At 42.2% G+C, this 14,396-nt stretch overlaps 1 protein-coding gene across 2 annotated transcripts in view; it reads left to right on the top strand.

Annotated features, from left to right (window-relative positions):
- The window catches only part of CYRIA (CYFIP related Rac1 interactor A), a 102,786-nt gene extending 91,433 nt beyond the window's left edge, over positions 1-11,353 (top strand). For both annotated transcript variants that reach the window (XM_060413826.1, XM_060413825.1), the window contains exons 9-11: positions 1,032-1,158; positions 5,610-5,680; positions 8,087-11,353. In XM_060413826.1, coding sequence (XP_060269809.1) covers positions 1,032-1,158; positions 5,610-5,680; positions 8,087-8,150 — 262 coding nt within the window. In that variant the 3' untranslated portion in view covers positions 8,151-11,353. The remainder of the gene's footprint in view (positions 1-1,031; positions 1,159-5,609; positions 5,681-8,086) is intronic.
- Positions 11,354-14,396: the final 3,043 nt, after the last annotated feature.

The raw sequence follows: 14,396 nt of genomic DNA, 5'->3' as shown, positions 1-14,396 counted from the left end.
TTTAAAACCAAGAGTAGAAGTGGTAAGACTATTGTGAAAATGATAGTGAAAACCTCTCTCTCAGGCATGTGGCAGTTTCTTTGTACTTAAATTAGTTGCTAGACTTAAAAAATGCTTGAGTTGTTGAGGTGAGGCAGTATGGTAATGAGGAAATCTTCACTCCAGCATCAGGTTTCCCCTTATTCTGTTTATTTTGTAGCCCCTTCTGTGCCCACTGACAAGTGGTCTGACCTTGGTTTCCTCACCTGATGAGATCCCCATAATGTCATCTTCAAGGCAGAAAGTTTGGGAGTGCCAAAGGCGTCAAGAGTGCCTTCTAAAATGTGATGCTCTGTTCAAATGTGAGATGGCATCCCTTTCAGATATTTCATTTGTATTTAAGTTAATATTTATTCCAAGATGGAAATAGTAATCATCATCATTGTGGAGCCAAGTCAGAATGAAGTTGATGTTAAGAAAGCCTCTAGAATTGACCTGAATTATCTGAATCATCAATGACCCTATCAAAGTAAGGGAACAGAATTCAAGCTCCACAAATACTCTCAACCCAATGAATGGTATGTAATCTCTTTTAGGTATCTTTGCCAATCTAATTCAATCTGCAGCCTGTATCTTAACAAAGGAAGTTACCCTGACTGGCGACGCAGTAGCTGCTCTATAGAAATGAGCTTGATTTGTTTTCTCCATAATGAAGCCATTATTCTCTATAATCTAGGGCAGCCAGAGAGACCTGCTATAAAATATTCATGATTGATGGGTGGGGGAGTTACGTACGTGATGAGCTGGCTCGCTGAGGGCAGAAGAGAAGAGAATTTACTGCCCTCCAATTTACCTTGTTTTCACATTGGTTGGATAGATTCAAGGAGAATTATCATCGGCAGTTTCTTTAAGAGCTTATTAACCTGGTTCTTGCAGGTCTAGGATTGTTCTCAAGAGAGGACTGGAGGAGGCTAAACTAGCGAGTTGTGGAGCCAAAAACAAACGGACTCTGTCACAGAAGTAACACCTCTGCCCTTTCTCCTCTCTTCCAGGGAATACAGGAGTAGGTTTACCAGTGAAGAAACGCTGATGTTCTGCATGAGGGTCATGGTGGGGGTCATCATCCTCTACGACCACGTGCACCCCGTGGGAGCTTTCTGCAAGACATCCAAGATCGATGTAAGATCAGTTATGATAGGTGATTTCCCAAGGGGCTCGTGAATGTCGCCAAACAGACCTTGCTTCTCTCTCTCCCTCCCCTCCATCCACCCCCCACCAACTGCCCATGAGTGAGCTCTCCCTGTTGCAAATCCATCAGGGCATCTCTCCTCATAGCAAAAAGTCCAGTCCTGTTCACAGGCATACAACAAACACATCCAGCCTCAAAGGCACAGAAGGAGAGGTGGAGACGCTGATCCCTTCAGCCTGCAGAGGGCCTGAGAGGTGAACAGTCACTGAGCTGCTAGCTGCCCCTTCAGTTTATCCATGTGCCATATACATATTTATTTGTATATATGTGTCTCAATGTGAAAAGCATTAGGAGATAACTGGATTACAAGACACCATGGTCAAATCCCAAACAACGTTCCAACTTCCTGTCCCATTGCCCGGCAGAGAGCACTACCTGATTCTCATGCCTTTTCTGGTCCTTGGACTATGCTTGAGCCCTGCCCAGAGGGCCCACCCTCTTCTCTGGTAGGGGGATTCCTTTAAGACACTCCTCACATGTCCCCTCATGTGGAGCTCGTCTCCCGCATTGTGCACGGAGCAGAGCCTTGCTTCTCCTCTGGCCCCAGAGCGCCCGCCATTTAGGATTTTCTGACTCCCTCACAGACTCTGGGGCTTCCCTGGTGGCTCCGCAATAAAGCATCTGCCTGCAGTGCAGGAGACACACGTTGATCTCTGGGTAGGGAAGATCCCCTGGAGAAGGAAATGGCAACCCATTCCAGTATTCTTGCGTGGGAAATCCCATGGGCAGAGGAGCCTGGCGGGCTGTAGCCCATGGGGTCACAAAGAGTTGGACATGACTTGGCGACTAAACAACAAACACAGATTCTGAGGTTGTTGACAAGAGCAGAGACCAGGATCTATACACCTGATGCCCACTCCATTGCCTAACAGTGTCTTTGGTCTATAGAGCATAGTGCTCCTAAAATTTTTGCTGAGTGAATGAATAGGATTGGAAAATAAATGATGGTGGTGTGCAAGTGATTTCCTATTGATTTTGAGATAAAGACACTCCTCTCAGCCCAGTGTTTGCCTGCAGCAGCACCCAGCAGTGTATCCCTGTATTAATTTAAAACCCTTTAAGTACAGAATAGGACCTTTTGGTACTAATTTATTCTGACACAGCTAAGTAAGGGCATGCATAATCTAGGCTCATTCATGCATAGACAGCAGCATCTTTGATGCTCTGGTTCTGTGCAGACAGAAGGTCCAGACGCCCACAGGGGCCGTGAGTCTGAAGAGTGTAAGAAAACTTATCAGTTCATAATGCAATTCAGTTTACTCATTTTGAGGTTCTGGCTTCCTAGCATAGCTAGCCAAAGTTCTCCATAGAGTCTTCCTTATTTTTAATATAATTCTTTTTATTTCTCAAGAAAATAAATATTTATATAAAAATTTGGGGAAAATAAAGGAAATTAGTATACAGAAAATTAAACACGTCTGTGGTAACCTCACCATGGACGTCATGTATCATCACTATGTCACATATGTTTGTCCCTTCATTTTACATAGATGTTTGGGTGTCTGTGTGTATGTATTAATACTTAACAGATTAGCACCCTGCTATAATTGTTATTTAAAAACATTTAATTTGCATAACAGTATATTACAGAGTTTTTTCCATACCAATAAATATTTTACTGTATTCTTCATGAGGCTTTACCATTTTTATGCTATAGATTGAGCATAAATAGCTCTATTAATAACCCATGAATATCATTTGAATATGGATTGAATTTATTACCTAGTACTCATAGGACGTTCTCATTTACCACAGCCATTTGTTAACTTGTCAGAGAGTCAATAATTAAAAATACACTGCATACCATTATGTCTTGTAGCCTTAACCTTTAAAAAAAGCTCGTCCTTGCTTGTCATTCACTGACTCTTTCTGTGGAGGCTGTAAACATTATATGATGTTAGTTCTAACCCTCCCCGTTCCTGATGAAGTCTGTCTGTTCATGTCGGTCTCACTAAGAACGGCTTGCTTGTATTGAAGCTCATCCATGTCTCTAAGAAAGTTTCAGGTTTATAGAGCACAGTATGTAGACTATATAGTGGGCCATTCTCTGATGACATAAAGGCTCTCCTTCCAGATACCAGTCTGCTTCGAAGTCAGCAGTTACAGGCATGGGGTTTATAAACCCTCAGGGTATCAGCATCAACTATGAAGAAGCAGATAATGAACTAGATTCTGTCCCTTACAGAGAACGTGCCTTTACAGAGAACGTGTTCTGGAGTCCAAAATAGAAGTGCTGAGCTCTAGACACGCAGATGAGGGAGAAATTCCTTCTGTAGAGAGGCAGAGAAACAGGGCGATGTTTCAGGTGGATCTGGGGAATCTTACCAAGTGGACGGAGAGAAGGAAGAGTACTCCGGGCAGAGGATTCATCCCAGCAGTCATGGCGGCCCAGAGGGATGTTCATCAGTGAGAGAACAGATCCTGTTCGTGGGTGTGAGGGATGCAGGCTGGAGTGAGGTGGCATTTTCAACTGATTTGCTTAAAACTACATGGAGCGATCCAATAGGGAATCACTCTTTAAACCCGGTCCCCAGCTCACACCTCACCCAGAATCCCAGACCCCCACCTCCTCTGGACACCTGAGCTATGGCCGGCCTCAGATCAAAGGTTCTCACTTTCACACAGACCTGCTTTTCCTCTTGGGCTCCTGTCTCAGGTATTTCACCTCCTTTCAACTCGAGGTCAAAGCCAAACCTGGGGTTTTTCCGCAGAACCTAGGACCAGTCTTCGCTCTTCACCTTCACACCTCCTCAGCCACCGAGTCCTGTGGCCTGGACCTCAGCACATCCGTTCATCTCACCCTGACCCTCTGTGCCTATGGCCGCTCTCACACGCTCACTCACACCCTCCCTCACACCGTCACCCACACCCTCACTCTCAGGGGCTCCCACTGGCCCTCCCATCTCCAGCTCTGCTTCCTCAGATCCCTTTCAGTATTAACCACATTATTAGACTGTTGAATACCTATCAAGGGTATTTTCCACAGGTCAAGGCCTCAAGTCCTGAACATGTTGTTAAACGCACATTGAATCTGATCTCGAATGCATCTCTGTGTTTTGTTATTCACATCCCAGGCTTTTATCAGCCTGAGCTCGAACTAGAAGTTCCCATAGAGAATCCACCACACTTCTGCCTCTTTTCTAATCTGTGTCCCCACTTCTCCCTGGGCACTTTTTACAAGACCACATATCAAAGGATGACAAGGAGCTGTTTGTCTCTCTTCTCCCACTGGGCTCTGAGCTCTCTTGGGAGAGGGACTGAATCTCTTCATCCTGTGCTTGCCCCCATCCTGCACCTGTGACAGGCATCTCTGATTGACCACGACATTCTTTTGGGATGGGGCTAAACATACCCACAAATGATTCTCAGCCCTGTGCTTCTGGCTGCCCCCATCAATCCAATAAGCTTTATCAAGTCTTTGGGAAAAAGCTTTCAACCTACAAAAACATTTTCGAAGTGACCATTGTAAGAGAGGTCCTTAGTATTGTTTACCCAGTCAGTACATGAATATCTGTGAGTTTAAAATGACTGTATTCTTTCCAGAATTTTTATTCTTTGCCAAAAAAATTCCTGTATATGAGTAATATAATGTGATCTATTAAGATGTAAATTTAGCTTTCATGTATTTCCCAAATGATGAATAAATTACATTGCAAGGACTCAAAAAGCTAAGAAATTTACCCAGGTTTATGAAGATGCTAAATAAAGAAGGATGGATGAAACCCAGGCATTCTGCCTCCATGTGCTTCATATTCCTAACTGTTGTCCTTTACTGGCCCTCCCCTGGCCTAGGGAGGGAGACAAATTAACCTGAGCACTAAAATCTCTAATGTTCTCTGAGAAATGCCAGTGTACTATCAGGGATACAAATATGTGGTGGTTACTTTTACCTGGTGAAGGTAATGAGATCAGAAGAGGCTTCCTGGTGTTGGTGAGCTCCAGCTGAGTCCTAAAAATTTTTTAAAGAGATTACCAGTCAAACAGCTAAAGGAGGAAATGCATTCTGGGCAGAAGAGTGGTGTAAAATGATCAGGTTTGCAGTTCATCTGGTCAGCCTCCCCTGAGCACAGACTAGAGAAGCTCTGCTCTTGGCTCTGGTGTCCAAGACAAGAAAATCAATCTCAAATCTTTGTCCCCAAACGCCAGACACAGAAGATATTCTATTGTGGTATAATATGAAAACTGACACAGAAGCTTCTAGAAACCCACAGAAGCAACTCACTGGCCTGATGGAAGAGGAAGGTTTATTGGTCATTTCAATGTATGGTTTCTATGAACACAAACAATGTGGTATTATTACAGGCAGATATTGTTATGGACAGATACTATGATGGGCAGAATTGCTAAGCTATTAACCAAATCTTGTACTTTCTCTTCCTAGATGAAAGGCTGCATAAAGGTTTTGAAGGAACAGGCCCCAGACAGTGTGGAGGGGCTACTGAATGCCCTCAGGTGAGCTTCAGCCCTGTGGGGTAGCAACTCTTCAGATCCACTGCTAATTTAGATGCTGCTAGGGTCCAAGGGCTAAAAACACCAAACTTAACCTCTTACATCTGTTAACACATGTTGAGGTCAGCCCCATTTTTATCATCCCCTTTTCACAGATGGAAGAAACTGAAATTTAGAGAAGTCAACTCACTTGGCAAAAGTTCTCACAACAGATGGCTGAGCCAAGATTAAACCCTGGTCTGGGTGACCCTGCAGATCAAAGACCAGATCCTGGCCACACTGCTTTGTGGTTGGTGGGGACTTGTCAGGAGAAGAAGCCTCCTGGGTCTCACTTCCCCCTCCACCCCTGCTCCCCAGACCTGGCTGCATATGAAAATTAGGTGGGTAGCTTTTGCCAACACTGATGCTTGGGTCCAACCCAGACCAGATGAATTTTAATCGCTAGGATAGGGGCTCAGGCATCCATTTTAGGTTTGTGGGTTTGTTCTGAAGGTCCCTGCATGAGACATCTGGGCAGTTGCCAACACTGAGAACCCTGCTCCCCTGTCTGGATGCCCTTGTATCTGGCCAGTGCTCCTGACAGCTCCTCACTGCTCCCGAGCCATGCTGAAGCACATGCTCTTCCCAAGGACTCGTGCACTTAATCCACTGCAGGGGCAGGATTCTCATTTGTTTAGCTGTGACACATCTATATAGTTTGTTGCATCGTGCCGATTGGATTGCCATCTGGAAAAGCTTATGGCCCCTGCTGTCTTACTCTTTGTTGATTTCCCTCTGTTCCCCTCAATACCATTCATGTAGTGAAAGTTCAATAAGTGAAATGGAGCAATGATGCTCTATGATGTACAACATGTATGTTTCATGCTCTCATTTAATCATCACAAGTCAGAATGGTAAGATCTATTATCCCCATCTAATAAAGGAAGAAACTCAGATGCACATGACATGAATAAATTAGACGCTGAGGCTGATCCTTTTTGGTGCAGCTGCTAAGTCACCATTCTTCAGAACAGATGTAGCATTAACCTAAGAGTCTTTCAAATTCTGTGGGTAAACCAAGGTTTTTCTCCATTGGTTCCCATTTCATAGAAAGCAGACTTTCCACACTCACTAAGAAAACTTTTGGCTTCTGATTTTTTTTTTTTTTTAAGATTTTGTCAATGCTGACCATTTTAAGTCTTTGTTAAATTCATGACAGTATTGCTTCCGTTTTATGTTTTGGTTTTTTGGCCACGAGCTGTGTGGGAATCTTGGCTCCCCGACCAGGGATTGAACCTGCGCCTCTTGCGTTGAAAGGTTAACCACTGGACCATCAGGGAAGTCCAATGTCATTCAGTTAAGCAAGGCTTGGAGACCAGGACGCTGTGGCAGACTGCAAGTTCCATTGGGTTCTTGGCATTTTGTGTCTCCTCTAGGCACTGTGATGAAGTCAGAGGGTACAGACTTTTGAGGCAGCCAGACCTGGATCCACATCAGAAACCACAAATTGCTCATAAATCATGCATTGTTGTATTTGTCATCTGGAATGGGTCATTTAACATCTGTAAATCTCAGTTTGCTCATCTGTAAAATGGAAGTAATAACCTGTCCTGCAAAGAGTTAGTGTGAGTGTGAGTGAAATAAAAACTCCCACAGACTGCTTAGAACACGGTCAAGATTTTATTACATGTTAATTCTCCTTTCCTTCCTTTTCATGACCAGTAAATGTGAGGATACACTTTACACCACTTCTCTTTCCTATATGGGTCTGCCTTAGTGCCTCCTTGCGGTGGTAATGAGGATAAGCACTCTCACAAACTGAGGAAACAGCAACTAGAGAGTTGGAGAATGTTGTCATGGTGACTGGGTGGTAAAGAATCCTCCTGCCAGTGCAGGAGATGTGGGTTCGATCCCTGGTGGAGGAAATGGCAACCCATACCAGTATCCTTGCCTGTGGAATCCCATAGACAGCGGAGCCTGTGAGCTATAGTCCATAGCGTGGCAAAAGAGTCACACACGACTTAGCAACCAAACAAAAACAGTGTTGCTATATGCAAACCAACCTTGTACAATCGGTGACTCAGGAGGTGTGCCCTAGGTGGCCAAGAGCCTGCACTCAAGCACGTGAAATCTGTCTCCCTGGAAAACAAGATTGCTTGTATCTCCTTCATGTAATTATTTGATTAGGTAGAAGATCTATTTGTTTAATAACCAAAATATAAACTTCTTTGGAAGGAAGGATCGAATATTAAATCTGAGACTAAGCTGGGCAGTGAAGTGTGGCTCTTTGTGTAAAGAACGGGTTCCAAGTTTGATTTCTAAATATCAGCTGTGCCTCCCAAGCCAAAGATAAGCTGACAACTCTGATCAAAGCTTTCTCAGAGCACACTGTTTGCACACTGTGACTGCTGTCATTCTCTCTCCATCCAGGTTCACTACAAAGCACTTGAATGATGAATCGACTTCCAAACAGATTCGAGCGATGCTTCAGTAAAGCCTTGCTCAGTGAAGAGGATCTTTGAACTGACCTCAGAAGATGTATATGTTTACATAATTTAATACAGATTGATGTTAATACTTGTGTATTTACATAACCGTTTCCTTCTTGTCACTGAAATATATGGACCTTAATTTGTATCCTGACTGACTCAACCCAGAGATCATAAATTGACTGGAGAGCCTTACCTTCAATGTCTAAAACAAAAACCCCTTCTCCAAAAGGCAGAATTTGGAGACGTTGATCTTTGCTTCTGGAGTTCCTTATACCTGTAACAATCAGAACTTCCCAGCAGTTTGTGGTCAGGTTTTAATTCTAGATGTGTGATCTCTCTGGGAAGTATAGTTAGAGAAACATGAAGAGTTTGGTTTCCTGGGTCAGCCCAGCTACAAGAAACACAACCGTTATACTGAGAGAGAGCGAGGGGGAATCCCAGAAAAGAAAATGCCAGCTGAGATACAAACCCCAGTGTCTGGAATTCAGCACACCCCCCTCTTTCCTCAGAAGGCACAGCACCCACGCGACTTTTCTGTTTGCACCTATTTTATTTATCAGCGTTCTCTCTTCCTATTTTGATTTAGACCCTGTAACATTCCCTTTCCATTTTTCAAGAGGAAAAAAATCAGCGTGTTTGCATCAGTTTGTGGAGGAGAACGGAGAATAGAAAGATTGTGCTCTTGTGGCTGGGCTGGTGACTCGTGGAAGTGGGGACAGGTGGGGAAGAGGGGCATCCAAGCAACAATGACAGTCATCTCCCTGCTTCAACCCTCTGTCTCCAGGATCAGGAAGTGGAGCTCTGGCTAAAATTGTGGGTGGCGTTGCTAATATTCCAGTTGTCTGTGGAGTGCTGGGCACACAACTCCTCCTAATAGGAGCCATGGCCTCTGGGGATCATTCATGTGGCAGCAAAGATCTAGCTAGAACTTAACTAGTTATCAGAAAGCTTGGGGAATTTAGAGGGGAGATTTTTATTTTCTGGTTATCTGATATTTAAAAGACAGCTCCTCCAGGACCTAACTGTCAGCTTGTTACAATGTATAAGCTCTGGCCTGAGTACTGGGATTAAATCCTAGACTTGTTGATTCAGAGTGAACTCGGAAAATTCACTTAAATTCTCTGTGTCTCACTTTCCCCATCTATAAAATGGGCAAATAAAATAGATAACCTCCAATACTCCTATAAGACCATGAGCCAATAAGAAGACTGACTCTCGCATCCTTCCTTTGTAAATAGAATCTGGTAAGCATCAGCCCCCCTTGCCTTGATGATTAACGATATGACAAGGGTTATTCTGTCTGCAGATCAGAGTTTAGAGTGGAATCTTGGAAATCTTCTATTCTGGTCTCCAGTGAGGATGAAGTCAAACAGCATCACCCCTGTGTAGGACTAGAACCCAGGATGCCTCATTCCTGATTCCATGTCCTTTTCTTTTCACCACGTGGCCTATGCATACATACTATAGGGTGATATTGGACACTTTTAAATAAACCTTCAACCTGGCCTGTACAATTGCTTGCCTACTTCTGATGGAAGCAGAGAGTTGCCCAGGGAATGATAATTCCAGAAGTTGGGTTTGGGTATATCAGGGTTTGATGACATTGTCCCAAGGAATGAGCTGTCACACCCATTACTTTCTGGATTTTGGTAGCCAGGTGGCAGTCCCTTGAGTCCTCTAAGAATAGGAGAGACATACTTAGGTTTTATTTTTAACAAATCCATTCAGTGGCAGAATGGATTCCCTGGTCTATATCTAAATGGCGGTCAGTCAAGAAAGAGAGGAAAAGCCCTTTTCCTTGGAGCTTTTCAAGCTGAACAAGTACAGCTGGTTGGATGAGGGTTCTGTCACAATAACAGAAATGCACTAAATGGCTTTCAAAGACCTTTCCAAACCTAGGGATTCTAAAAACCCTAGAAGAAGCCAGAAGCTGGGATAACACTGGGTGAACAAATTCATTAGATACTCAGCTTCTTATACTTGGAAGCCACATGTTGTCTTTGGGCAACAACTGTCAAGACTAGAAATGTAGAAGTACTCAATATTTATTGTCATGGGGTCTATTTTCCGCCCATATCAGAGAAAGGACTTGCAGAGTATATGGTTGAGCACATTTATAATTTTTAATTCGACTCTCTCACAAGTGGGACTAAACATATGGGGGGAGGAGCTGGCGGCCTGCCCCAGTTTAGCCAGGCCACCTTGTTTCAAAGCCAAGATTCACCAGTACATGGATTCTCAAAAGCCCAGGGCCTGAACTATTGCCTCTGGTTAGCAGCAGGACAGGTTAACTGAATGTCTGTGATCACTAACAGGTGGTGGCCTTGGGTCCACTCCAGAGCTGTAGTGGGAGACAGATTCCTTTAACAGACTGTCCTTCAGGTGTCCTTGAACAATCACATTTTTGTGTGCTGCATGCACGTGTGTCCAGGACCCGCGAGCTGCTCAGGGGAAAGTGCTAGCCACGGTATCCATGTCAATGTTAGTTATATTTCATATTTGAGGTCTCATAGTTTTCAAATGAAAGTGTACTCCATTACTCAGATATTTATTTTTGGGCAAGTGACAAGGTGAAAATTACATTCCTTAGATGCACTGCTACTTTGGCATTATAATTGTGTTCTCGGAAACATTTTATGTGCCACTAGGCATTAGTTTAAAAAGAAAGTGACAATGTTTTGAATTGTGGTGACCCATTGGAGCTGGAGTTTTAATTAAGAACCAGAAAGAAACTCCTGGATACTATCCTTTAACTATTAGTTAATATCATGCTTCATAGGTGTTTGCTCCTAGTCATCACCATTGTATCAAGATATTAATGGTAAACTGAGGTTTTTAATACATCATCACATTTAAGTAACAATAATTTCATGCTTTTTCAAAAGAAAAATGAAGCTTACTCAGTCTTGGGATCTAACTGTGCAGTAGACATCAGAGACTTCTCATTCAATCTTGTATCCCAGACAGCTACAAATTTTTGTAGTTGTTAATAATAAACATTGGAATTTTGTCTTAAAGAAACAAAAACTTTGGAACCCAATTTTCCCACTACATCTGTAAAGGCTGTTGCATACACAAAGCTGTTTAAAAATTGTCATATGTTGTTTGCTGAAGTCATTGTAATTTTTTTGCCTGCTTTGCCTCTTTTTGTACAGAAGTTTTGAGTGTGAAATGAAAATTAAAGTTTGGTACATATATTTAAAAATACACTTCTTTCATATGATGTTCGAGGTTGAGTGGGTTATAAGCACACAGTCATAAATACTTGCTGTGCTAAGTGTTAGTCGCTCAGCTGTGGCTGACTCTTTGCAACCCATGGACTATAGACCACCAGGTTCCTCTGTCCATGGAATTCTCCAGGCAAGAATACTGGAGTGGGTAGCATTCCCTTCTCCAGGGGCAAACCCAGGTCTCCTGCATTGCAGGTAGATTCTTTACCATATGAGACACCAGGGAAGCTCTAGATGCTTGCTGCACATAAATATTTGCTAAATGTCTGCTCTGGGGATCAGGAAACCACACCAATTGCCTTCACCTCTCTAAGCCTCCATTTCTTCATATACCCAAAGTCTGAAACATCCAAAATGAACTCCTCTTGGTACAGCTCCATGCACTTCAACAAAGACTCCCATTATTTAAAAAGGCATAAACTACAGAGATGCATGACATATTTAGAGATGCATGAGACCTACTTATTCAAGGATGCTAAGAAGTAAAAGAGCATTTATTTGCTCTTTTATTTTTTCTCTTCAGTGTTGTAGCACTTTCTGTGTTTGGCAAAATTAACAACCTATTCCATAAAAGCACATTTTTCAGGCAATTTAAACTCTAAAGCAACTCTCCTAATGGTTAAACACTGAAACTTTTCTAGAGCACTACTTTTAATCCCTGAACCTCTCAGGCTGATCACCTAAGACCTAATTGTATGTGTTTTCAATGGGTCAGAGTCCCCAGGAGAGACTTTCTATGAGTCTATATACAAAACACAAAGGGAAATGAATAAGAATAATTTTTCTGTAAATTGACACACAGACAAGTTATAATGGACAAAGACTGGAAAGAAGGAAAAAGAAAGGGGCCTTTGAGAGAGAAGAAATGGAGCGAGAGACCCTAATTAAATAAATGCTGAGAGTCAAAAGACATGAAAAAAAAAGAGTAAGCATATGTGTGATTGTCAAAAGGAACACAACTGGTAAGGAATTGCACATGCTTCATACCAACCAGAAATTTGGTTGTTAATCAGAATTTTCCTAGAAGGATGGTAAAGGAGAGCTCAGCTTATACATTCCTGAAACCTAGTGAATAGACCCAGTAGTCTATACCTGATTTTGTACTTTGAGTTATCAGTTATCAGTTGTTCAGTCGCTGAGTCGTGTCAAACTCTGCAACCCCATGGACTGCAATATGTCAGGCTTCCCTGTCCTTCACCATCTCCTAGAGTTTGCTCAAATTTATGCCCATTGAGTCAGTGATGCCAGCCAACCATCTCATCTTCTATCATCTCCTTCTCCTCCTACCCTCACTCTTTCCCAGCATCAGGGTCTTTTCCAGTGAGTTGGCTCTTTGCATCAGGTGGCTAAATTATTGGTTTCAGCTTCAGCATCAGTCCTTCCAGTGAATATTCAGGGTTGATTTCCCTTAGGATTGACTGGTTTGATCTCCTTGCAGTCCAAGGGACTTTCAAGAGTCTTCTCCAGCACCACAGTTCAAAAGCATCAATTCTTCAGCGCTCAGCTTTCTTTATGGTCCAACTCTCATATCCATACACGACTACTAGAAAAACCATAGCTTTGACTATATGGACCTTTGTTGGCAAAGTGATGGTGCTGCTCAGTTATCAATAAGCAGACAGAACTTCTAGATGTTTGCTCTTTGAAAGATCTGTAAGGGTAATTAGTCATCACAATGTAAATGACCAATTAAATAATACTGTATAATGTTGATTGATTTATTTAAACTATTTATATCAATTAAGTACATTAATATATCCAGTACCAAAATCCTGGTCACTGCTGGTTACCTCCACCCTGACTAAGTACACCTACATGTTCCTCTTACTCAGTAAATAGAAAGGTCTTGGCCATTCTGTCTGCTCCAGCTCGAAGGTCAAATTCCAAAGAAGGGAATTTTTCTTCCTAGGTCTCATCAAGTTCCTAGGGCTGTATTTTCACCACTCTAGCTCATCCCTTGTCTGATGTCCAGAATTGCCTTTAGAGAGTGTCTTTTTGGCTGAAAGTTCTTGTAAACTCAAGATAGTCTTTTCTGTATAAAATGTTCCAGTTTTCACTATCAAATTGCACATTTCCAGACTCCTCTTTCTCTGTGCCTTCATTTTTAAATTGTCCTTGTTTGCCCCACAACAGGCTTTTTCTCAAGTCATGAGCAATATTTTATTAACAACCCTAAGCCATCCAAGAGCTAAAGTCTTCAATACTGTGATTTGAGAACTGGTAGTTCTAAAAGGCTTCTTACACTTTGAAGAAGCTTATCTCTAGAAATTATCGAAAGCATTTGGAGGAGGCCATAAAATTCTTTCCTTCCAAATTTAAATAGATTTAAAAGGATTTTTTAATTCCTTTTATGTGACAGAAATAATGCAATCACTATGGGGAGAAGTTATAAAGGTTGTGGTGCTACATGTGAATATGAGTGGGAAGGATGCTAAACCTTTCTTTTTTGGTTCTTAATGGATTTAATGTATTTGGTGCTAAATATAAGCCACTGCACAGCAGTTTAAACCATGTGATTGCTAGAACACTTTCTAACACCTTACACAAAAATAAACTCAAAATGGATTAAAGATCTAAAGGTAAGACCAGAAACTATAAAACTCTTACAGGAAAACATAGGCAGAACACGCTCAGACATATCACAGCAAGATCCTCTATGATCCGCCCACCAAAGTAATGGAAATAAAAACAAAAGTAAACAAATATGACCTAATTAAACTTCAAAGCTTTTATACAACGAAGGAGACTATAAGCAAGGTGAAAAGGCAGCCTTCAGAATGGGAGGAAATAATAGCAAACAAAACTGACAAAATACACAAGCAGCTCATGCAGCTCAATACCAGAAAAACGAACAACCCAATCAAAACGTGGGTCGAAGAACTAAACAGACATTTCTCCAAAGAAAACATACAGATAGCTAATAAACACATGAAAAGATGCTCAGCATCACTCATTATTAGAGAAATGCAAGTCAAAACCACAATGAGGTATCATCTCATGCCCATCAGAATGGCCACC

The sequence above is a fragment of the Ovis aries genome, chromosome 3 (genome assembly GCF_016772045.2).
Source record: "Ovis aries strain OAR_USU_Benz2616 breed Rambouillet chromosome 3, ARS-UI_Ramb_v3.0, whole genome shotgun sequence".
NCBI lineage: Eukaryota > Metazoa > Chordata > Mammalia > Artiodactyla > Bovidae > Ovis > Ovis aries.
This window is presented reverse-complemented; position numbering and strand designations above follow the sequence as displayed.